This window comes from Patagioenas fasciata, chromosome Z (assembly GCF_037038585.1).
Source record: "Patagioenas fasciata isolate bPatFas1 chromosome Z, bPatFas1.hap1, whole genome shotgun sequence".
Taxonomy (NCBI): domain Eukaryota; kingdom Metazoa; phylum Chordata; class Aves; order Columbiformes; family Columbidae; genus Patagioenas; species Patagioenas fasciata.
The window spans coordinates 59,412,777-59,437,560 of NC_092560.1; the positions used below are offsets into that span (position 1 = coordinate 59,412,777).

Genomic DNA, 24,784 nt, shown 5'->3' on the forward strand with positions numbered 1-24,784 from the left:
CAACTTTTGTTCTAACAACATAAGTATTTATTGTAAAAAGATAACTCTAATATATAAAGGAATGAACCAGAACGCATTTAATCGAAATGCAGAATTAGAAAAGAAAAAGGAGTTGCAACATTTTTTCCTTAACATTTTAACTGAATATATAACAAGCTGTTCAAACTGCTTACCATTTGCCTTGTTCGTTTATAAACTGTTGAACTGTGTATCCAAACTGCTCTCTTGATGGACCAGAAAATATTTTTGCTTCTAGGAGCCCAACATTGTAGGCTTCACAGCAGTTATGAAGAATGCCTGTTAACAGAAAGATTATGATTATCACAGAAGCAATTAAAGAATTTTGATCCGAGGAAAGAAGGCTCTCCATCTGTGCCAGCTCCCCCAACAGAAGAAAATAAAATGCAGCCTTTGACATGTGCAAGAAAAAATCCACACCTTTTCCCTATAGTACCCATCTGCCCATGTGTAATGCCTGTCTAGCACTCTTCACACGTGTTACAATACTGTGGGCAGAGATCAATGACTCATTTGCTGTTTGCTTTACCAAAAGTTGCAGTATTAATAAGGGGAATGGTTTAGCTCAAGGAGAACAAGAAATATGATTCAGAGGTCTGTTATCCTCCTTTACCTTAAGGCATAAGTTCAGCTTATCGCACAGTAAGCACATCAACAGCCTGCTGAGGTACATCAAAAAGAAAATGCACTGACTGCAACTGCTAATACTGTTTGTATTCTAGTGTCTATCTGCAACTTAATGTTTGAAGCCCTGGAACAAAAATCAGATTGTCTGCTGCATCAGAAAACCTACATTTTTGAGTCATTTCCTTATCACACCAGAAGCCTATGTTTTCAGTCCAAACAATCTGAACAGTTGTCCAAACAAGAAAACTTAGAAATAAAAACATGTAAGATAGAACTGCATTAATAAATCATGACACTTAACACTGAAACTCCTTTTTGTTGTGTTCATGGTTTTAATTGCGTTTCCTTGGGTACTTGGCGTGCCTAAGAATATGGGTATGCCACTCCATGCCATTTTGAGGGGAACTGGCAGTGTAGGCTGGGGACAAGGTCCTAAGTGTTATGAGTCTGCTGGGCATGGAGGCCCACTGCTCCTTCACAAAGGACCTGATTTCTTTCTTATCAAAAGCTGTAGGTGGACATCTAGGAGAATGTCCTCTAGAGAAGCTGCAGGTAAAGGGACAGAATCTCCTAATAGCCAGAAGCAGGTAACTTCTCCCCTGCTTGGAGGTGGAAAGACTGAGACAATTGTGAGATCCCAGGAACAAGCTATAGCCCAGCTGAAGAACACCTTAGGGCTCCTGAGAACCCTCCAAAAATGGCAGAGCTCAAAGAAATCATAACCTGTAGCTGCACTGAGGAGCTACTGCCCAAGGTTCCCAGGTGAGGCAAGTTCATGGAGTTGCTCATGGATCAAACAACCTCGCTCACACTTTCCCTCCCTTCTTGGGTACCCAGACAGAATGAGATTTTTAGTTATTTAGAATGAATCATTGTGTTGTAAAGTGGCAGCCTTCCTGATAATCCCTTAAATCAGGGACCCTTTAAGGAAAGATGTGCCAGTCTTTGGCATCTTAAAAACATAAATTCTAAGTGTTTCTCTAGTTTTGATGGGCATTGCTGGTATCATTCTGGTATACCATTGCTGGTATACCATTGCTGGTACAATTCTCTTCCAGGTCCCAAAACCAGCTTTGGAAGGGAGGTTAACATGGATTATATCAGCATAAAAGAGCCTATCACAATAGCTTATCTGTAATAGTAATAATAACATTGTAGTAAAAACATTAAAATCACAACTGGAGGTTCACAGGCCATGTTCATGACATAAAAATTTCAATGCATTTTGTACTTTTGCCTATAGAATAGAAAACACAAACGTTACTAGCAGAAAACTAAATACAACTCGCATAGTTACCACTTTTTTACCACAAACTCAAAACAGGAAATCATACATTAGTTATTTCAAACAACTGCTATCTACAGCTGGCCTCTGAAAAGCAAGCAATTACCCTTTGCTAAAAGTATAGTTCCTTGAGAAACATCCTTAGGGATAAATATATTTCCTGAGTCATGTCATTTAAGACTGGGGAAGAGAATGTGTACAGATATATCACTCTGTGTTTCGCAATATTTTGACACTAAACATAACCACATATATTCATAGTTCAAGTCTGGGTTTTGGGGAAAGGGAAGAATTGTCATAGATACTGGCTATTGCTGGAAACTATTTTGTGATCTAGTATACTTGAATTTTATAAAAACATTTTGCTCATGTCACATCCTAGGTTTATTTTAGGCTCTGTTGTTTACGAATTTTATTACCCTCAGTCAGAAATCAAGCACGATGTAGCAATGTCCTATTCTCAGAGGCCACAGGAGACTATATACCACAATACCATCCTGTATGTAAATACAGAAGAATAACACTCCAAGTTATATGGTGCACATGAAAATAAAGTCTCGCTTTTGAATGAAGAACCAAAAGTATCTTAGAATTATAAACATTTCCAGCATGACGCCAAATCCAATGACATCTAGAGACAAAGCCTTACCCATCTGTTACACAGTTATTAGCAAATCACACCTCTAGCTAAATGGTAAGTTTGCTAAATGTCTTCTACCTAAGTGCATTGGCCAACTTTAGTAGAAATGCATGGAAGACCTTTCAAATTGTGTCCAAGGCGAGGGCAAATACTACAGCTAGGGCAAAAACTTCTAGAACTGAATAAACCACAGAAATCAGATGACACAAACAACAGCCTGAAGGGAAGTCCCCATGCTGGTTCAAGTTCCCCCAAGGCACTATGACAAACCAGATGAGGGCCAACACAACATGTGCTGGGCTACATGTGGCCTGCAGCATCCCTCCCTGTACCTTTCAGGGCCACTATTGTGCTCCTACCTTTTACAAGGTGCGGGCTGAGTCCAAGGAGCAAAGACACTGCATGGCCCAGCCTGGGGATGCTTTGGCTCCTTGTGTTTTCTCTGGGCCTCCTCACAGCTTAGGTGTCGCAGAATCACGTTGATCACTGGAGATCACCTAGTCCAACCCCGCTGCTAAAGCAGGTGCACTTACAGCAGATCACACAGCAATGTGTCCGGGTGGGTCTTGAATGTCTCCAGAAAAGGAGACTCCACAACCTCTCTGTGCAGCCTGTTTTAGTGCTCTGGCACCCTCAAAGTACAGAAGTTTTTCCACACATTCAGATAGAACCTCTTATGCTTTAGTCTGTGCCCGTTACCCCTCATCCTATCATTGGGCAACACTGAAAAGAGTCTGGTCCCATCCTCTTGACACCCACCCTTTGGAGATATTTATAAAAACTGATGAGATCTACTCTCAGCCTTCTCTTCTCCAGGCTGAACAGACCCAGCTTTCCCAGTCTCTCCTCAAAAGGAAGATTCCCCAGACCCCTCATCATCTTTCTAGCCCTCTGCTGGACTCCCTCCAGTAATTCCTTGTCCTTCTGAAACTGGGGAGCCCGGAACTGGACACAGTATTCCAGATGTGCCCTCCCCAGGGCAGAGTAGAGGGGGAGGACAACCTCCTTCGACCTGCTGGTCACACTTTTCCTAATGCATCCCACAATACCATTGGCCTTCTTGGCCACATGGGCACATTGTTGACTCATGGTAAACCTATTATTGACTGGAACTCCCAAGTCCTTCTCTGCAGTGCTGCTTTCCAGCAGGTCTACCTCCAACCTGTACTGGTACCTGGGGTTATTCCTCCACAGGTGCAGGACCCTACACTTGCCTTTGTTGAACTTCATTAGGTCCTTCTCTGCCCAGTCCTCCAGCCTGTCCAGGTCTCACTGAACAGCAGCACAGCCTTCTGGTATGTCAACCCTTCCTCCCAGTTTGCTATCAGCAGCAAACTTGCTGAGGGTGCACTCAGTCTCTTCATCCAGGTCATCGATGAACAGATTGAACAAGACTGGACACAGTACTGACCCCTGGGGAACCTCACTAACTACAGGTATTCAATCAGACTCTGCATCATTGACCTCTGAGCTCTGCCATCCAGCTGGTTCATGATCCATCTCACTGTGCATTCATTCAACCTGCACTTCCTGAGCTTGCCTATGAGGGCATTGTGAGAGATGGTGTCATAAACCTTGCTGAAGTAAAGGCAGATAACATCCACATCTCTTCCCTCATCTACCCAGCCAGTTATACCACCATAGAAGGCTATCAGGTTGGTTAAACATGATTTTCCTTTGATGAGCCCACGCTGACTACGCCTGATAACCTTCTTTTCCTCCACATGCTTGGAGATGACATCCAGAGTAAGTTGTTCCATCCCCTTTCCAGGGATGGAGGTGAGGCTGACTGGCATGTAGTTTCCTGGGTCAGGGCAGTGCTCTCTTTGTCCCCAGCATTCCGTCCCATCTCCTCAGTGAACTGTTTCACTCGTCTTTCCCATTTACCACTGGGGCTTGATATTATTTTTAATTTTTTGGACTGCTGCAGCATCAGGGCACTGCTTTTTGAGGGCAAGAATTTCTACCTGGAATAATGGGAAGTGTGTCTGCCAGACCACAGCTCTCTTGTCAAAACTGCCTCTATCATCCTCACTTTCTGTCTAGGTATCTGGTCAAGGACAGTGAAATGAGAAGAGCAAAAAAGCTATCGGAAAACCTCACCTGTGAAGACACACTGTCATATCATTTTAGATCAGCTTTGCTTATCACTCATGACTACTTTGCAAAATCAAAGTAGAAAAGCTGGCAAATAAACTCTGACTCACTACAAACACTATCAAGTGAATCACAGTTTCACCATATTTCAAATATAGTCATTTTAAATTTCACATTTTTATAATCATTAGTAGGTTTTTGATTTTTAGATCTACTCCACTCAAATCTCAGTTGGTTTTGACTTAGCAATTATATACTTGCAACAATATACTGGGCATTTTCCTGCCATTTCATCCATCTTATATAGTGCTTACACTATAAGGACATCTGTTACCCATTTTGTGTATCTATCTATTATAAATACAGTATTCAAAACAAGAAATGCAAGCATTTGTAGGCAAAAATAGAGAAAATGCTAAGTTTTATTCAAACCTATTTTTAGCCTGTGCCAGAATAAGAGGATCTCTTATGCATTAAAAGGGTGCCAATCGTTGAAGCATCTAGGTTCAAAGTACTCTATATTCTAGGCTGGAAAGATTCAGTATCTGTTGCTGCCTTCAGGCAATGAACTTTGATAATTTGAGAATCTTGAAATAAATAAAACTAATTCACTGTCTGGATTTCAATAGCATTTGGTGACAGACTTCTACTTTGTGACCTAACAATCATGATGAGAGATCAGTTGGGCAAGTAAAAATCCACTTTCTAACTTATGTAAACGGTACTTTATTTACAGTCAAATAAACACTGTGTGAAACAAAGGAAGCCAGATACAAGCCTAAAGCTTCTGGAGGCCCCTCTGAAGACTTCAAATGCAGCAGTTCCTCCCTGCCAACTGGTTAAGGGGGCCTTGGTTTAAAGAGGACAGCTTCATCAAGCAGAGTAGCTCCCAAGATAAAGCTCCAGACAAGGGAAGTTGGAAAAAAAAATCCTTAATGGGATAAAAAGAAATGTAATCTTTCCAATAAACTCCACTATCCATGCGGGTTTTTTTTCTGGGAATTCCCGAATTTCAGCAACTGCCTTATTGCAGTGTACACCATCAGAGCTGCAGTGTAGTATAGCTGCTTTTACACTTCTGCACAACCACTTTCTTGCTCCTAGCAGAAAGAAACATAATACATGTTCTGACAGTGCACCATTAAGCCTAAACGTGTGGGAATTCTTCTGTAACTATAAATGACATGTCTAATAATGGGTGTAATGCCTTCTGTTTGCTGCTGTTGAAGTACAAGCTGAAGCAAGTTTATTAAGTAATAGCTCAAATTAGGTACACCCAGTTCATAATTGTTTTGATTCTGTCAGCAAAACTTACAGCTTAAAGTGAGAAAGCAGAAAATGTCTGTTGGGTAATCAATCATTTAATGTCATGGTTATAATAGTTATCTGATTGTAATCCTTTATTCAGATTAACCAGTATAACATAAAAAATCATTTAATTGGATGATAAAAAAATGAAATCAGGTTTTGTGTGTTTGGTTGCTTGGTTTGCGAAATAAAAGTTTAATAAAATACACTAAAAATATTATTCTGCATTTTGTGTCATAAGTGTCATAATAAATGTGTCGTTTTGTTTCCAGTCTAAATAGAAAACTGAATATTCAATCACCTTATACTACATCGCAAAAGCGGTGCTCCAGTTTAAGACGACAATATTTGACAGGATCCCATATTCATTCAGACTTGGTTACACCAAGTCCCACCTCTCATTAAAACGCCTAGTCAAACAGAGGCATTCACTGCTGCTGTTTGTAGTAGCTTGTATCAAACAGGTCTAGCCATCACAGTATAAAGAAGACACAATGAATTTGACCACTGAGATTATAAGGATCCACCTCACACCCAGCATTAGTTTTCTTATAAATTTATCTAGTGTTAACCTTGCCAGTAGGAAACTTTATGATGAAGGAAACTTTGTATTTTTTTTCCAGTATGTTGTTCTCATCTTTAAAAAACCATTAGTTGTAAAACAGAAAAAAAGTTTGTTTTATAATCCAGCTAAGGAACCATCTGTCTTTGTGAGTGGGCATTCATGCCATGAATGACGCCAGGCACGGGAAGAGAAAGAGACCCCGCGGGCAGCTCCCTCCCTTCTCTTTGGTGGGCACAGCTACAACCACTGCCTCTCCTGCCACTCCAACAGGGCAGTGGACCCTGACAGACCCAAACCCAAAGTCATCAGCAGGCTTGGGGGTTCAGGGGTGGAAGGGGTAAGCATGTAGCCTCCAAAGAAGAGCAAGGCCATGACCTGGCATTACGTTAAAACTGTGATGGTATTACACTCATTCCTGTATGAGTTTTATAGTTCATTAATTGTTTCAGAAAAACATATCAAGAAAATCCCATTGGATTATTGTCGGCTTCCTGAAGCAGTTTCACAGATCGGCAGCTAGTAAGATGTGTACAGCCTACATTGCCTTAATTGCTAAGTCTAGCATTTTTTTAAGTATTATTTCCAGAAGAGGGCTTACTTTGCCTTTTATGTTAATCTGCTCCAAAACAGTCACTAAAAACTCCACAAAGGAACTTTCCCCTTGGTCTCAAAGATTTCCTCCTCAAAAGAGCACATATTGGCAGGGCCTTGAAGCCTGTCAGACCCCGCTGGGGGCAGAGAAAAACAAAGGGGTGAAAGGGATGAGAGAACTCCTAACTCCTGGTTTCTGCTGGCTTCTTCTCACAGACTGTGCACTCTCGTTCAAGCTCTCTACACAACTGAAGCAATTCTAAGAGCTCTCTTCAGGGTGGATGGATTTTCTGGTGTTCTGCATTGTGCAAGGTCATACACCATCTCCTTGGTTGTCACAGAACTTGTAAAGACACTTTTATCTCACTCTAACACCCAACCGGTTATTTTTTTTTTAATCTCTCTGCAAAAATTTGCTGAAATTGGCTCACAGGTGTCAAAGTTAGTAAGAGAGTACAGGTGCCTACAGATACCATTCACACTACAATCACCTATGTCCTTGAAATATTAGACAGAAGGTGGAATAAAGGCAGGAACAGAAAGTAATAAAGTTGTGAGAGAGGGCAGTCAAGTAGTATTCGCTTCATATTAAACATATTTAGTGTTACTTCAGTGCTTTTTATTAAAATGCAACAATATTTTGGTACAATAGTAAAGTATTCAGAAACTATGTTATCAGAATGATAAATCAACTAGAATTAGTCACCTACTCTTAAAACCCATAATTTCAACATCTTTCATAATACACTATGTTTCGAAGATTTTATTGACAAGACTGTGAACACACAAGGATCAAAACAAGCAGCACACAGTTATTTTATTTGATTGAATTGCAGCACAGATATTCTCCATTGTGGCTTTCAGAAGCCACCAAGCAATTCTCACTGTAATGAGCTTGTTAAGGGAACAAAACTGCCCAGAAATTAACCACTTGGGTTTTTTTTTCTAACATATTAGTCTTCAGCCTGATTCACTCTACTGTAGTGCTACACACACTGTGTGCAGGTAATGATATAAAATGAAGTTCTTTTCAAATAAAACAAGTAATTCTATATGGGTTGCAGTGTTTGGGGCAATAAGCATAAATATAAAACACTCTTTGGATCTGTCTCTACTATAGTCAGTCAGGGCTATGAGGAATCCAACCCACCTCATGCAGGGAAAACAGAGGACTACTGACAATTCATTCTGGAAAGGTCTATTAACTTTTACCCAATATAGTCAATGTAAGTGAATAATACGTTCTCAGTTTTCTTCTGTATTTTTACTTGTCTATTTTTTGTAATTTTTCCTCCATATTCACAACCTTTTTATTATGTACTCACAATGGCAAGTAGGTATCTCAGCTCATGTACTGAAACAGCAGTTTATAATCAGAGTTAATCTGTTTTTATTTTAAATCAAATAGAATTCTTATTGAGAACAACATTCTAAATAAAGACAACGTGAACCTCTGACAGGAATCAAAAGAAGCAAAGAATGCAATTGGCAAGACACTGGATTTTTTGTACTGAAAGTTGGAGTAGTCTATAATCCTCACTTCAATTACTTTGTTGATATTTCATCATGTTTACAGAAGCCTTAAAAGGCAAGTCGTCATTTTACTGCTTCATCTGTTCGTTCTACTTTCTTTTATCTTAAGACCGACGTTTTCTTCACATCAGCTACAATATCTCAAACAATTTAATAATTAACAGAAATCATAACATTTAGTGTAGAAATACATTGTAGGCCACAAAAAAAAAAAAAAAAAAAAAAGAAAACACCCACAAAATGGAAAAACAATGCCTCACTCAGTAACAAATCCTTCCTCCTGCGCCTCTTCCTCCCCTCCTCTCCCTCCCTCCAACAAGTTTTCTTGGCTTAGTTGTCCGACTGCTTCTTCCTGGAAGTAGGTCAGTTCCAGCCTGAAAGCCTCGAGTGTGGCAACCTGAGTCACTGCCTTTCAGTTACAACTGTTTATGATCCAAGAAGCTGCAACGAAGAGTTACCAATAACCTGCTATAAAAGCAACCCAAACTTGATACAACACACAAATTGTGAATTAAAATTTGGAGAAACTGGGATAGGTAGTAGGTGCTGTCTATTTTATTCTCCTGGCACTGCTAGAGATTGACAGAGATAATTAAATTTACCCACAACTGCATCAGTTACTTCAGAAGACTTCTCTTTTGATAGCTCCCTATTTGTAGTGCACACATTGCCCTCCTTGGCTCCCAGAGCAAACAAACAAGCTGCTCATCCAGGAATCTCAACAACCTACTGTACACAAAAGGACTGATTCCAAATTAATGCTTCCTACAGGACTGACAATTTCCTATGTGTTTTTTATAAAGACAGCAAGAATTCAAGCCTACTCAAATTTATTATCATGGCACGTTTCCATGATTAAGTTCACTGGGAAAAACACTCCTACAGAAAACTGACATAAATGGCATATTTTAAAAGTGACCTACAGTTTTTCTTTTATGTTGGCACAACAAAGAGGATTGTTTCAGTCTTTTCCTTAGACTACCACAATTTGTTCTAGGTGATACCACAGAGAAATTAAAAGTACATGAGGCTAACAAACTGCACATAGTTTTGTTTTATATGTAGGTGACTGGCTTCACAAGTAATAAAAATACCTACATGTGCTTCCCTGTGATAAAACTGACTTTTCACACAGCATTTCTCTACAGCAAATTCTCTTTCCTTCTGTCCACATTATCAGTTGTTGACACTTTTTAAAACCAGCAATATTTCCAAATATAGGCAGAGAAGCATGAGCCATGTTATGACTGGAAGAGAGGAAACATACGTCAGCACAGAGAAACTGATGTGACTGCTATCTCTATACCTTATTTTCTACATTTGCTCCTCTCAGCCGATATGAAAGCATGTTTATACACAGAAGAAAATGCCTGTTTGTACACAAAAGAAAATGCATGTTTGCACACAGGCATCACGAAGGAGGGAAAGCAACCAAAGGTATCTGTATTTCCCTACCCATATCACACTCTAGGTTTTATGATTTTTTCAGTATAATATGCTGGTGTATCATATATCATATCATATCATATCCTATCATATATCATATCACACTGCTATCATGACATTTAGGATACTCTGTTTAGGATCTTGTTCCTCTTTCAAAGCTTCTCAAGAGCTCGCTGGGAGCTCAGCTTTCTGCACTGTATATGGCCCGAGAAACAAGAATAGCCTCAGCTGTAAGAAATTTGCTACATCAGCTTCCTGCAACAAGAAAAGCCCTGAAGCACCACAGGATATATAATACAATACTTGGAAGAGCTATAATTATCAGAACTTTTGTTTTCCTATAGCAGACTTAAAGACTATTTCTCTCCTGAATGATAGGTGGGTAGTCCCAATAACTCACCTGAAATTCCTCCTTAATGCATACTGAAATGATCAATTCTGGCACCAGATAGGGCCTGGGCAGAATTTAGACTCATTAAAATCAGGAAAACAATACATGAAACCTGGACTTCAGTAGCTGTCTAATCCAGAATGAATGTAAATATGTCTGTCACCTAGGTTTCATAACACAAAGTCGCATAAAAATTTAGAATATGACACAGATGTAAAAGCACCACTCTCTAAGAGCACATTCTACCTTACTGTAGACCCAGAGCGGAAATGAATCCTTCTTGATTAAATAATTTCTGCTCTAAATAATTAAGTGATTTAACTAAATAGCTAAATAACTTCTTATAATGCACTGCTTATCTACCAAATGTGAATTGCATGAGCAGTCCAAGAGGGCCAGCTCTCCTCCCTGCTAAGTGCACCCGACTGCAGGTCGCAGGCAAGACGTGTCTTTGCTTGTCTACCTGGAAACATACGCATCCCAAGATGCACTGAGACCTGGTTTCAATAGTAGAGAGAGAGAGCGCTTCCCTTTGACTGCTCTATTGCTTGGTAGCAAAGACACTTCTGAAAAAGTGCAAGAGGCAAATCAGCATTAGCCTCAAGGGAGAGCTAAGCCCACATTTCCCAGGTGACTATTACGATCACTTCTCAGACAGCTACTTTTTGAAAAAAAAAAAAGATAAACTAGACACTTACAACCCAAATTTTTTTCCCATCCCTGACCTCAAGGGAAGGGGACAGCTAATGCAGGTTCCTGAGAAAGATGGAGTTCAAACACTTTTCTCGAACTTCCCAAGCCTTCCTGCTTTGCAAGTGCGTATTTGTGCACTTTAAAAGCGCCTAAATATCTCTGCTGAGTCCAAGGCAGCTAACACGGAACTCCGTAGCACAGGACCAGGTTTCAAGTGAAGTGGGGTCCCAGTGTGCACTCTCCCAGACTTCTGCCCACACACTGGACTCTGGCATATCCAGGTGCCTGTGGCCAGGTGGGTGACAGGCGATCTCTAGTCAGAGTTTGAAAATAAGTTATCTTTATTTTTATAAAATGCAGCCATTGTACATTTTGGGGTCAGAGAAAAGGCCCCATGTACATTTAAGAAGAGTTTTTTGGAGATAATACTTGCTTCCACAAAAGCACAACAGTTGCTTTTTGTCTTTAGAGAAGCCAAGTCTATTGTAGCTGTCAGCTTCTCAGTCAGACAACTCCAGAGACTCCTGAAGTATTTTTTTACTGTTCAATATGATGAGCTGGCTTTGGGCAGATCGGAAAAGAAAACAAAAACAAAGAGTGACAGCAAAGTGAAAGGATATTTGGCTAGAGTCAAATGGATAACTATTATTAGCAGAGATAGTAATGGACTACTATCCAAGTAGTGCTGCTGGATTTTTTCTCTGTTTACTGTTTTGCCCATTTTAATAAGAAGGTTATTTAATTTTTAGTCATTTCTGCTATTCTAGGTTTGACCTACATGTATTTCAGGCATATTTAAATGGGAACACTATTTGGTGGTCATAGTTAGACAAAGTGTCAGGTCACGTATATTTTTTCCACTTAGGAAATTTTAGCTAAATTCTCATTTGAGGAATTTCAGCTAAATCTGAATTTCACACCTCTAGATCCAGTGAGTTCTATATGCATCTCAAGTACTGCATGTAAAGATAACTGAATTTTATACCACACACTAGGAACACTGGATTAAATAGCTCTCATGCTCATTATTAGACCACTATTCTTATTGCAACATTTGTTAACCATCTATGACTCACAAGTTGCCCAGGGACAAGATACTCCTTTTGCTTCTGCTTCAGAAAGGTGTCCATCAAGGGGATTCTTCTGTGTGTTGCCTTGCGTTCCTTATTGTAGCATGTTGCTATTAAGAAACGAGGCTACTAACTCTTGATGCAGGTTACCCTTGACATCTACCTAGACATTTACCAAGCTAAGAGAACAGGACCAGCCAAGAGTAAATTTAGGCTTAAAGTCCACTAATTCACTGATTTGTTGTTTTATCAGATCATGCAATGAAGCAGAATTTGTTACTTCATGTGCTTTCGCAGTTGAAGGGAGACATGAACACAACAGTCACAAGAACTGAGAAGTTACGAGAAGCAACTGCTGTATACATGGATAAATTAGCCATCCTGATAGCTAATCCAGTTGATATACCTGTGGGCAGCTGCCTTACTCCAGGCAGCACAGAGCATGACACAAACACATCCCCCAAAAAAGTGGTGGCTGCACAACTTCTCGTGATGGCATCCACCGATGCACTGAGCACATGTGAGCTGAGCACAGGTTGACCATTCCTCATTCAGAAAAGAAGTTTAAACCTGCAGTTCGTTGAGGTGTTTTTTTACCGGGTAATCCAGTGGGTGTGGAAGGCTGGGCATCTGTAGTGTTACAGCTACATATAGCTTTGTGTCACAGCCTTAACACAGCATCAACTACTGCCAGCTTTCTTGCTGAAGGGTCACTTATGTTTGAGATAGATATCTAGACAGGCAGACAGATTTGTAGACAGATAAAAGGTAAAAACCTAATTCAGTCCTTCCCCACCACTCCCCCAGTACTCAAAACTATCATTTCCTTAGGAGTTTCCACTATGCAATATGCTCCCTTCCAAAAGTGTATTGTTAACAATAATTTTCCTCAAGATTTCTTTTTGTCTGTTCTTTAGAAATAACTAAATGTATTAGCTGAGGATATTTGTGTGATTAAAAGAAAATATTCTGTATGAAATAAAAGAAGAATGATGAACTCGGAATCAGGATTCAAAGGGCAAAACAAAAGAGGAGTTAGGCAACAGAGTTCCACCAGGGCTGTGCCTAACTTCCAAGCCCTTCACTCTACCAGTAATTTGAAATGGACAAAAGAATCCATGACATTCATCATGTGTGACATTCAACCATGCAGATGCCATTCAGTTATACACAAAATGTCTTTGCTCATTCTGCATTCAAAGAGTCTGTGTTGATCCTACTTCTTTGCCTGTATAATTCCTCTTTTAAGTCCTGAATAATATGCAAGTCTTATTAGATTTTTTTTAGAATCTGCATCTCCAGGAGAAAATAAAACTAACTTGAGTCCTGAAATGCTATACAGGGACTAATTCAAAGTAACAATTACTAGCACTCAGATTACTGAGTTTATTTGGTAATTCAGAACTCCCAGCCTGATCTGGAAGCTCACACAGCTTAATTTGACTCCACTACATGCCTTTAGTATTGTCCACCTCCAGAAAGGGAGTGCAGTATGAACAAGAAGGATGTTATCGCATATCGCTTTACAGGAATACACGCTCACACTCAGCTAATATAGACAGAAGGTATAATTTATCGTGTAAGTTCACATTCATTTATTTTTATTATCCTTTTATCGGTGCCTTCAGAAGGGGGTATGTTCATATTGCTATTTAGCACAGATATATGTCAGTCTTTCACCTAAATGTTTATAAACAAAAATCCTCTTCTGTGATCTTTTTTAAACCAAGGCTGAGACAGCTGTCTGATGTCCTTGACTAATTTGAATGGGAACAGTACAGCCAACTTATCTACACAAAAAATAAGCTTATCAACTTACTTTCTCTCTCTGTAGAACATCTGAAATCATAACACAACACAGTATCACAGGGCCCGAGATCACTATGTGAAAAAGAAGTACTAAACATTAAAACTGCTAATGGGAATGTCCTAAGCCAAGCAGATAACGTGTGTTGGTATGCAAGTGCATGGCTATGCCGATGAGAATCCAGCCTGTGTCCCGTCTGCGTTTCGGCATGGTCACCATGGAAATGGGAACCGGCCTGCAGAGAGCCTAACAAAGGAAACCTTTAAATGAAAATAACAACACTGGACAGAGAGACTGCCTACAATTTCTGCTGGGGAAGTTGACTTGCTTTACTCATCTGAAGATATAGAAACTCCCTTTAGCCTCCATTAACCCTAAAGGAGAGTATTTTATTCTACATTTAGTTATTTCAACATTAAGCCATTATATTAGCAGTTCATTATTAGTCCTCATAAAAATACATTGCAAAACCCACTTTCATTCATTCAAAAATAACAATATTGAAGAAGGATCACAATGACTAACATTTATATAGTGGCTAAGAAACACAATAAAACCAAGGAGTATCAGTACTTCGTTGACTTCTTAAACGAAAACTCTGTCACTGAATTAAAAAAAAAAAAAAAATGTTCCAGAGCCAGACAGCATACAGTTAAAACTTGCTGGTGAGGTCTCATGTTGACTTTGCCCAAATTATGCACAGATAAATATTAACTGTTAATGTGTTTAGGAGCGTGACAGTAATACCCTGTATGCTTTCTAAAATAAACATCATTTGTACAAAATACAAGTCCTGTAATACAGTATGAATGAAGCCTTACTTCAATGCGCAAAGCTGTGAAAGGCAAAACTCCAAAAATAATAAATAATAACGCTCACACTACCTGACGAACTCTTTTAAAGAAGGAAAATCTAGAGATAGTTTTAGTTTAAGAAGTGCTTATGTTTGGGTCCTGCTTTCAAACCATATCCAAATTTTAGAACAGTTTTAATATTAACATTACTCACAAATACAAAAACAAAACAGCAAGGTAACAAAAGATGATCACAAAGAGAAAAGCAGAAATTAAGATGGATTGTACAGTTTTAAGTTGGTGTCTGTGCATGTATGTTATGATCATACACTGCATTTTCACCTGGACTTCTGGCTTCATTTATTGCATCGAATTTTCTCTTGCTATTCAGTTATCAACTTAGTCCTTGCTCCTTAGTACAACACCTTTCACTTTTTATATATCTTATTTTAACCTACTGAATTAGCACCTTCCTTGTGGATTCATGTCTCAATATACTGACCCTGGCCTAAGTATTTGCAAGTGTCAGAGAATTTATTTTTCAAAACTCAAGTGAAATGAGAGCATCCCTAACCCCTTTAAAAAAAAAAAAAAAAGTCAATAGTATTTACCACTTTTGGATATCTAGTGAATCTAGTGATACAGCTAAAGCCTAATTTTTTCAGAATACTTGGCACATTCAAAATACAATTTCCATTGACTTCATTCACAGCTGTGAATACACAGCAGCTTTGCATGTCAAGATGCACTTCCACAACCAGCTCAATCCAGTAGAAGTGCTGGCTAACAGTGAAAGCGACTTTTCCAGCTTCCCTCCCTCCCCTGGCCATGAGTTCTGATACAGTCCCCTATGCCAGCGCTAGCACTTAAATAAATTGCTTAAGTGAACAGATCAGTTTAGTTCATCTCCAAAACCAACCTGGCCCAAAAAAGGGAAAAAATTATTCAGGCAAATTGATCCCTGACCTGTTCCCCAGTCCAAGCCCAGTGGCAGCACAGGGAAACTGATGGGAACATGCAATCAGGAGTGCATGAAATGTCCTTGCAGTGTCAGTCCCACATTCAGGTCAGCTTAACCAGATTGTGAAAATGCAGCTTCGGTTTTGAGAACCCCTGGCTGAGCAAAGAGAAAGAGAGGAACACAAAAGCTCCAACCACGTGTCAAACATTTGATTTAAATGACTCGCCTGAAATTGCGCTTGCCTGTTGTGACAAAAAAAGGAGAGAAAGAATACAATTTTGCAAAGGAAAATAAAAAAAGTGTCCCCTTCTCTTCATCCAACTTTTCTTCTTCATTCGTAGAGCACCTTATAATTCCAAAGCTCAGCAAGACAGGCATCCCAGCCTCTTCTCTGATCCTGTTACCTTCCCCCAGCCACAAGCAGTGACAACATGACACAAAAGTGATCTGAAGAAAAAGGCTATGTTAGTGGGGTCCTCTCCTATTCCTCTGCACAGCTCTACAGTTTGTTGCCAACAAGGTCGCCAGGACAACACAATGGTTTTCATCATCAAGGGTCAGTTATCTATCAAACAGAAAAGGGGTTACACTTGGAAATTCTGGATTCTATCCAAAGTTTTAGTCAGAGAAACTCCCCCTCCTAATTTCAGACAACGCTTCTTTCTCCTCTGGGCTGCCTGGGTCTCACAGGGAAGCTTGAGGACTCGTGGTCTTCAAGTGGTACACCTGTGGCTCAAAAGGCCTAATCCTTATTTAGCTGTGATTTTTCAGTTCAGAGTTAAATCATGTGAGGGATGTGTGCTTCACAGAGTGCAGATTTTAAGAACGTGTCAGAGTTACATCATACACATCCTTGGTTGCTGGAAGGTGGTCTATGGTGAGCTTGAATGTGAAGGCTTTCTGAGAAAGCAAATGTAAAGCCACACTAAATTTTATTTCCTCCACTAGGCATGGTCCTCCAACCAATTCACTTGAGAATTGCCTCTGAAGTGAATCATTCACGTAAAAGGGAGGACAAACTGATTCACCCAGAGCTCAGGAACCAGCAAACAGCATGCAGCACAGACAATCAGTGGACCCAGATCCGTAAGAAAACTGGAAAGCACAGTGCCTCAAACAACACAGATTGCTGTAAAAATACCAAATAGCATGAGAACACAAGAGAGAAAGTGTCTGTGTTTGCACGTGTAGACCTAGACCTCACACAGAAACAGCTATACCCTGCTGCAACTCCAACAGTATAGGCAGTCTGACTGAGCTCCACACTAGGGATGGACAGAATTTAAGTTAGAATCAAGCTGATTAAAATAAGATTTCTTTCCAGAGGAATGCAGTTTTCCAAAGATTTGTTACTTGGCCAAATTCAGGTAGATTTTCAGGATGATGCAAACAGCACCTTCTTGCCAAATTTCAAATATCTCCTCTGAAGAATGAGGGTACTAGAGCTTTCCAAAGAAAATGTTACCAGAATTGAACCCAGGAAAGCTACTGTATTTTCCACTGGCCCCACTCACAGAAAGAGCTGGGCTATTTTGGCTCCAATTTTTAAGAACCAGCTAAGGAAAAAACTGGATGCTGAAAATGTAAATTCAAAGAACTACATGTGGCAAACCTATAAGCAGCTAAGAGCAGTATGTCACAACAAGAAGTATCAGGCTTTGTTGCATAGGTTGCCCTATGAAGTCTTCACTTATTGTATTCCTCTTAACATAATCTACTTCTATATGCTATGTACTTTTTAGTCAACAAGTAAAAAGGTTGGTAGCAAAGTTGTATTATCAAAATGGTAGTTTATTGCATTTCTATTCCTTTATTTTCCTTCTTGTAGCACCTACAAAGTCTTAATGACTTTTCAAACACTAAAGTACACACCAACAATAAATAACACATACCTTTACCAACTGTTGCATTACTTTTAGTTGAATTTGGAGACATAACAAAGCAAGACCCTCATATGGTCCCTTTACTATAGCTGATAATTCAAAAGTGAATTTACTGACATAAAACCAAATTTAAAATAAACTGGAAATATTTTCTTGAAGTACTTGCTAATTCAGCTAAGCTAGATCAATTAAATTCAAGAATATGGCCTCTGAAAGTAAAACAGTTCATTAGAATTCAATCAATTTGAAAATTATTACGGCAGAGCTACCACAGCAGGACTCCACTCTGACAATGCTCCTGTTCTGAAATTTTCTTTACCCTACTACAAGAACAAAAAGGCCTGAGTATTAACATAGCAGTTACATTCACCAACATCAAATGTCACAGCACATGTGAAAATCAAAATTATGACAGTTTTCAACAGAATAAATAAAACCTAATCATGGATAGTGCTTGAACAACGTAGATCTATCCCACTTCTGACAGCCCCATTGCTAGGGAAATCCTCCTCTCGCATTCGGTCCTTATCTTCTGCTTTCAGAACCACTCTACAAATTTTTGCAAGTCCTAAGATCCCAGGAATTACAGGGCATCTTAATGATCCTGATGTGCAGTGACTGTAACCAGGAGAACAAAAGATGGATTAAGCAAAACTGCAGAGTGAACGTTTTGTCCACTGATACTTTAAATAATTTTTCTTTTTAAAAGAATTACCAGGTTGTTTGTATACTGTATATCTCATCACAGGTTAATATTCTTGCATTTGATTTCATACCCTGCAGTCGCACATTCCACTGCAGCATTTGCTGTATTTACTGAAAGAACAAGTTAGAACAGCTCATCAGTGAAAACTCATTTTATGCCGCTTCCTCAGTGACTTACTAATTAAGAGTTTGTGAGAGCACACAGCAATATTAAAACTCTGAAAGTGCTTGGGAATTTGCTCATGGCCAATGAATATGATGGCTCGTAGTTCCCAGGAAAATATAAGTAATGGTAATTTAGCCAGCCAAAAGAAGGAGGAGATGGTTCAAGTTTCCCTGTCCTTTTCCAAGGAGTAACATCTGCCCAAGAGGGTGGGGAAAAGACCTAGAGGACTCTTGCAAATTTGGAAGAGCATTACAATGAAGATTATCAACCTAACGATAAAGTCACACATCAAACTGCACCCATTCCCACCCTCGCAGAGCACACACACATAATGGAAAGGTGAACTCCATGTCAATCCAAGAGTTTAAAAGTTTAACCGGCTTTAAAAACGCCGTCGATGCATCGCACCCCGCACACAGCCACAGCCACAGCCACACACGCTTCTGGCCCAGGAACCACGGAGACGCTCGCAGCCGGGCACACGCTGCCGGGCTCTTCCCCGGCCCCGACGCCGCGGTGAGAGGCGGCGGCCACAGCCGGGGGCCGCCCCCACCCCCCTCAGCGGGTGCAACCACCGCCTCGCGTCCACAGGGAGACCTTCCCAGAGCACGGAGACCTCCCCAGAGCGGGGAGACAGACCTACCCAGAGACAGGAGAAGCGGCGGGAGCACCGTGCCCGCGGAGCCCATGGCGCGGTGCGGTGCGGAGCCCGTATCTACGCCACTCCCGAGCTGGCCGCTTCCCAGCGCGGCACTGAGCGCCACCTGCTCCTCGCCGCCCCGAAATACCCCTCCTCCTCCTCCTCTTTCTTCCTTCTCTTCCTCCTCCTCTTCCACGCCCCCTGCGCGACGCGGGAGCAGAGCAGCCAGAGGCAGCTTCCCCCACCGCGGCAGCGGTGGTCGCTGGTGGGGTCCCGGCGGCCCCTGCAGCCATTGCGGCTGGGTTGTGCCCTTTGGTTCTCCCCCGGTTTCACTACCTAGAGGAGATACCCGCGCTCGCCCTGGCTGGCACTGGCGTGGGCTGGGTGGGTGTCCGGGGCGGCCTCAGCCGGGGGTACGCTGAGGCAATCCTTTGGAGGAGTGGGGGTAACTCCAAGTTTTGTAGTCAGGAAAATGGAGAATCGTGGTACAACGTGGATTTATGTGACAGCGTAGCGTGGCTGTCTTTCCCGAGTGTTAAATGGCACATTTAATGACACTGCGTTCGTATTTTCTCAGTTAAATGAAATTCCTGTAGAATATGTCCCGGGCTATGCAGGAGTGCAGCAGCATCCAGGAGCCTTGCCACACAACCGATCCGAAGTCGGCAATGATGGTGAGAATGTATTGCCTATGCAAAATACTGCCTAAATTGGCTTAAGTGCCAGGCCAATACCCAGGGAGACAACATGAACTGAAGCCAGTAAAAATAGGAGGGTGTGAATTTCAGCTTGCAAAGAAATCAGAAGTGAGAGGTGCAGCATACCTCTGTGCTGTGCAGCTTTCAGCCTATTTAGTCTTGTTAGTGCAATTTGCATACTGTATATTCAGAGTATTTGAGAAACATTCGTTTTCTCCATCGGACAGTTCTGGTAAAAATAAAAATCTGTGGGTACTACCTTTTCATATGTAATGTATTCTATTTTGTAACAATGATTTCTGCTGAATAATTTTGAACTTGTTGGCATTAATATTGTGTAATGAAAAAGACAGTTTTCCTGGAAAATTGAAATAGAAATGCTTGCTTCCTTCCCCGTTCTCAGCATCTAGGTCATGGTCCTTTAGGTGTGACACAGGCCAGAGCTTTTAGTTCAGGATTGCTATAAAAGTATATGTACTTTCTTGGTTTATAATTTCTCTTCAATGTTCTGAATCTAAATTAAAATGAAGAAGCCGGTCAACAGTTGAGTTTGTTCAACAGGTATTTATTCGGACATTGTTTCTCCATGAACACAATGTAGTTCAAGAAAGCTCCACCCGGACATTAAAATAATTGACAGAAGTACAGCAGGGACTTGTCCCTCTATGACTTGCATTGATCTGTTTCACACATTTAGTCTTTTAGGACATTCAGCCACATTACTCATCCTAACGCATGAACTTGCATGTGGACTCACTATGAGCGCTTCCCAAGACACTCTCACTTCAGAGCTCTGAAGCCCTCAGTGGTTGCCAGAGATGACTCACATGTCTCTCAGAGCAGTCCCTGGGTTTGCTCTTCTTGATGTCTCAGAAGCCCCACAAACAGACACTTCAAGGTGCAGCTACCGATGGCAGAAACGTCAGCTCCAGTACCAAGTGCAATCCAGTGACCAGCAGGTGAACTGTGATCAGGAGGCTTCTCCTCTTTCTGGGCACTGAGTGTATGTCTGCAGCTCTGAGACAAGGAATAACACTAATTAATGGATACTAATCAAAGGACAATAAAAAAATCCACAGCATAGAGAGAAATGGAGTTTTAATAGATGAAATAGCCACACCCTAAAACAACCTCCGCAGACTAAGATGTCTCAGTTTCCTAAGAAACAATGTCTTTGATTCAGTTACATCATTCTATTTATAAATATACCCTAAGGATACGAAACTTTATTCCTCATCCAGACACAATGTTGAAAAATAGTTTCTCACACACAAAGGCTGTCTCCCAGGGTGTTTGCTTCTCAGACCAACATTTGCCTTTATCTACAAAGAATAGGTCATAGGAGAGTGAATACATTAGGATTGTATTTTTTAACAATATTCCCCTGGATGAATACTTCTGTTTTAAATAGATTATAAAGCATTTAATTACAACCTTCTTACATAATGCTGACCTGTATATTTCATGTTATAGAAAACCAGATACTCTGTATTGTCCAGTATTTCACCTCTTTTGTGTTTTTCAGCTATTTTGTACATAACATATGCATTCAGAAAAAATAATCTCTATTATAGTTCACCTACACTGATTTAAAACAATAATTCAGATAACAGTTTGTTTAGTGCTCTTTATATTTGCAATTTAAAATGGGACTTGATACTTATTCTTTGCTCTACCTGTCTGTGTTGTCTAATGATACGTTTTATAGCACCCTGTTGTGTCTGCGTGTCAGTGATCACAGAGACACTTGACAAAAATGCCATATCTGCTTTAGCTGGTTTGCAAAGTTTCAGGCTTGGTTCTATGTAAATATAGATTACTTGCACACTAGAAGGATTTATTTTGTTGGCAAGGGGCAAAGAGACTTTCTTCTATTGCTGTGGGAAGCAAGTAACCTGATCAGTTCCACTACAAAATTATTACTATAATTTTCACTTTTTCAAGAAAAATGGAAAGTTGCAGACGGGAGATACCAGTCAAATATTTGATTTTTTAAAGATAATCTGGTGAACACATACTTAATCAGTTTTACTGTGGAATTTTACAACTAATGTGTGTTATCCTAGCTTTTTAGTGTGATGATAAAATGTACAATTAATACCAACCTTCTCAGAAAAACATTCCGGTATTTCTCTTTTACCATCTGTGAGGGTAGGTCACAGAATCAGAGTTTCTGTGATGTGCGAAACTGAACAGTTTTTCATTGATGTGTTTCTGGGAGGGGCTCTTGCAAAGGTGATGTGATTTACACACAGGAGGCCAAGGTGTATGCCTCCAGGTCACTCCTCTTATGTGATTTTCTGAAGATGTTAGAGGGAAGGGCTAGCAAGTATCAGTTATTATTTTTGGCAGACACATGATGTCTGTAACAAAAATGTTACATTAAGGGCTGCACTGAAGGCAAAAAGAATAAGCTACTAAAAAAAAAAAAAAAAAGAAAGAGGAAATGTTAAAATTAGCTGTGAGGATGTAGTTTAGACATTAGTAATAATTCAGTTTTGGAATTATACTGAAAAAGGTAAAAAATACACAAATGAGATTTTAAGAATTATTTAAGCAATGAGAATAAAACAGCACTTCACTATGCTACAGTCCAATCCACACATTTTTAACACTTTGTGTGGTTTTGGTTCAATCATATCAAAATGCTACAGCAGAACTAGGAAAAGTTAAGACAGTAAGGAAAGGTGGGAAATAGCCTAAACACAAAGGCTGATTAAGTAAATTCAGACTCTTTGCTCTGGAAAAGACATCTCTTTAAAAAGACATAGGAGATATGTAGTAGAAGGGGCATGGATCAGGCTGATAGGTCAGTTGTACTCTTGTCTTTTACAACACCTGACGGAGGGGTGTTTGATGAAGCTGCCACATAGCAAGATCAGCGCAAGCAGAAGGCAGCAGTTCTTCTCCCAGGGAGCAGGCAGGTGCAGACGGCAGTGCTGCAGGGTGGCAGATGTTTAACGTTAACCTGGGTTCCCAGCCAAGGTCAGAGAAGAGAAAACTGTCAAGGATTGCTGAACACATTAGAACATTCCCAGCCTATGAAGACCTTGAACTGCAAAGAGAGCTGCAGGCTGAAAGAGTGCTTGTGGGAAGCTGGTCGCCTGCATGCCTTGGTTTTATGTTTTTGCTATGGTGGCTTCTTTGGCTAACATGAGACAGGACTTGGTACTGGATAGAGGTTTGGTCTGACTCAATATTGCATCTTGGGCCAATTTATAGTTTTTTATTAAACTGGTTTAATTTTAATGAATAATCAGGAAGACAGACTTCTTAGTGTCTATAAGGATTGGTTATTTTTAGGGTTTATCTCATTCTATGGTTTAATTCCAAGCCATTATTGAGAATATCATGGCTGATTTTACTTTATTAGATATATTTCTGTATTAATATTTTATTATTTAGAAGATAGTTGCTTTTACCTGCTGGGAATCTGCATAGAGGGCAGAAGTTTAGGGAGAGTTTAAAATATCCTGTAGTCTCACTTCACTTTGAAAGCCTTTGCATTCAAAGGGTGGACAGCTAATTCAGGCAGCAAGACTCCCTGTCTGTAGGCTTCAGAAATACCTACACTGCTGACTTGAAGATAAAAGCAGTCATATAGTTCAGGAGGACCAGTGTGTCAGACACCTGAAGTAGTATGTCATGTGTATAGTGGTACATCGAGCACCCTCCCTAGCCACACACACATAGATACCCCATGTGAGGCAAGCTGAGCCCCACATTTAGTGCCTGTTCCCAGGCTTCAAGTTTGCAGTTGAGAAGTCACAAGGTACAGCAGTTAATGGATCACACCTGACATAGGTGACATATTGTTTCTGTCTCAGTCTTCAGCTCTGCTTTTATACCAAAATCTGGACTCAGTCTCCTCTTTGCCTGGCTGTGCATTCCCAGCTGCACCTTTTGTACAAGTGTGCAGGGAGGCAGTCAGGGGGTTGGTGTGGCTGAAAACTAGCATACAAAGAGAGAGAAAGAGAGAGAAAGGAAGTCGCAGATGGATTACAAAAGCAGAAAAAAGGCAGATCAGTTTAAAATCAGTGAAGTTGCCTCCTTTGCCTCCCCATGCAACTCCAACCCTTTGAGAATAATCCAAATACACTTTGGGAAGCTGATTTTCTTACATGATGATCAAGAGTAACCTACCTTGTTACACAAGCCATCTCAGAGTAAAAAAATTAAACCAAGTAACCTGTTTTCCACAAAAGCTGTTAAAGATGAACAGAAAAGGACAAATAGAGATGATGAAGGCTCCAGATAGACCATGGCAAAATGTTTGAATGTCTAGCTGGGTCAGCATGCATTTGATTTCCTGGCCAGGTAATATGAATCTTGGAGGGACTAAACAGGACTCAGTGTTGAAGAAGTCAAAATTTTAGGGAGAAGTCATTGCAGCTGTAGGTATTTTTATGCTCCTTTTCACTACAGGCAAAGACAAGCATGCCAGTGTTCTAAAGAGCAGTCCTACAGGAATAGTATTCATGTCCTTTAAAGTGAAGCTGTCCTGATATGAAATTGATATAACAGATGGGGTTCAAAGTAAAACCTTCAGAAGACATCACATCCTCAGCAATAGCTGAGAGTGGCTCCAGTCCTGCTCCTGATGTACAGCGCAGCTTCCTACTCTAGTCATATCAGCACAGATTTACCTATTTTGTGCTGTTTTGACTGAGCTCTATCCTACCTAGCACTGAGTATATGCATATTTTTATTGATTCTTTTTCCAGGTGAACAAAGCTTGTGCCTGCCATGGGGATGTCATGTTAACAGGAAATAAGGTAGGAAGTGAAAAAATGCCCATTCACCTGTGATCTCCAGAAGTGAGGCCCTATAGGGGAGCCTGCTAATGAAGCCTATGTAGTTTTGTGC

The 24,784-nt window shown here is 40.4% G+C and overlaps 1 protein-coding gene and 1 long non-coding RNA gene across 3 annotated transcripts in view; one reads left to right on the plus strand and one right to left on the minus strand.

The window, feature by feature from the left end:
- Positions 1-19,383, minus strand: part of ITGA2 (integrin subunit alpha 2) — a 66,894-nt gene extending 47,511 nt beyond the window's left edge. The window contains exons 1-2 of one of the 2 annotated variants that reach the window (XM_065860275.2): positions 19,224-19,383; positions 174-297 (exon numbers count right to left, since the gene is read on the minus strand). In XM_065860275.2, coding sequence (XP_065716347.1) covers positions 174-297; positions 19,224-19,269 — 170 coding nt within the window. In that variant the 5' untranslated portion in view covers positions 19,270-19,383. Of the gene's footprint in view, positions 1-173; positions 371-19,223 lie in introns of those variants that run through there. The other variant, XM_065860274.2, reaches the window with a different exon arrangement.
- A 97-nt stretch (positions 19,384-19,480) lies between these two features.
- LOC139826587 (uncharacterized) lies at positions 19,481-24,763 on the plus strand. The gene is made up of 3 exons (XR_011736749.1): positions 19,481-19,604; positions 19,798-19,894; positions 24,643-24,763. It is a non-coding gene; the product is annotated as an uncharacterized lncRNA (long non-coding RNA).
- The last annotated feature ends 21 nt before the right edge of the window (positions 24,764-24,784 follow it).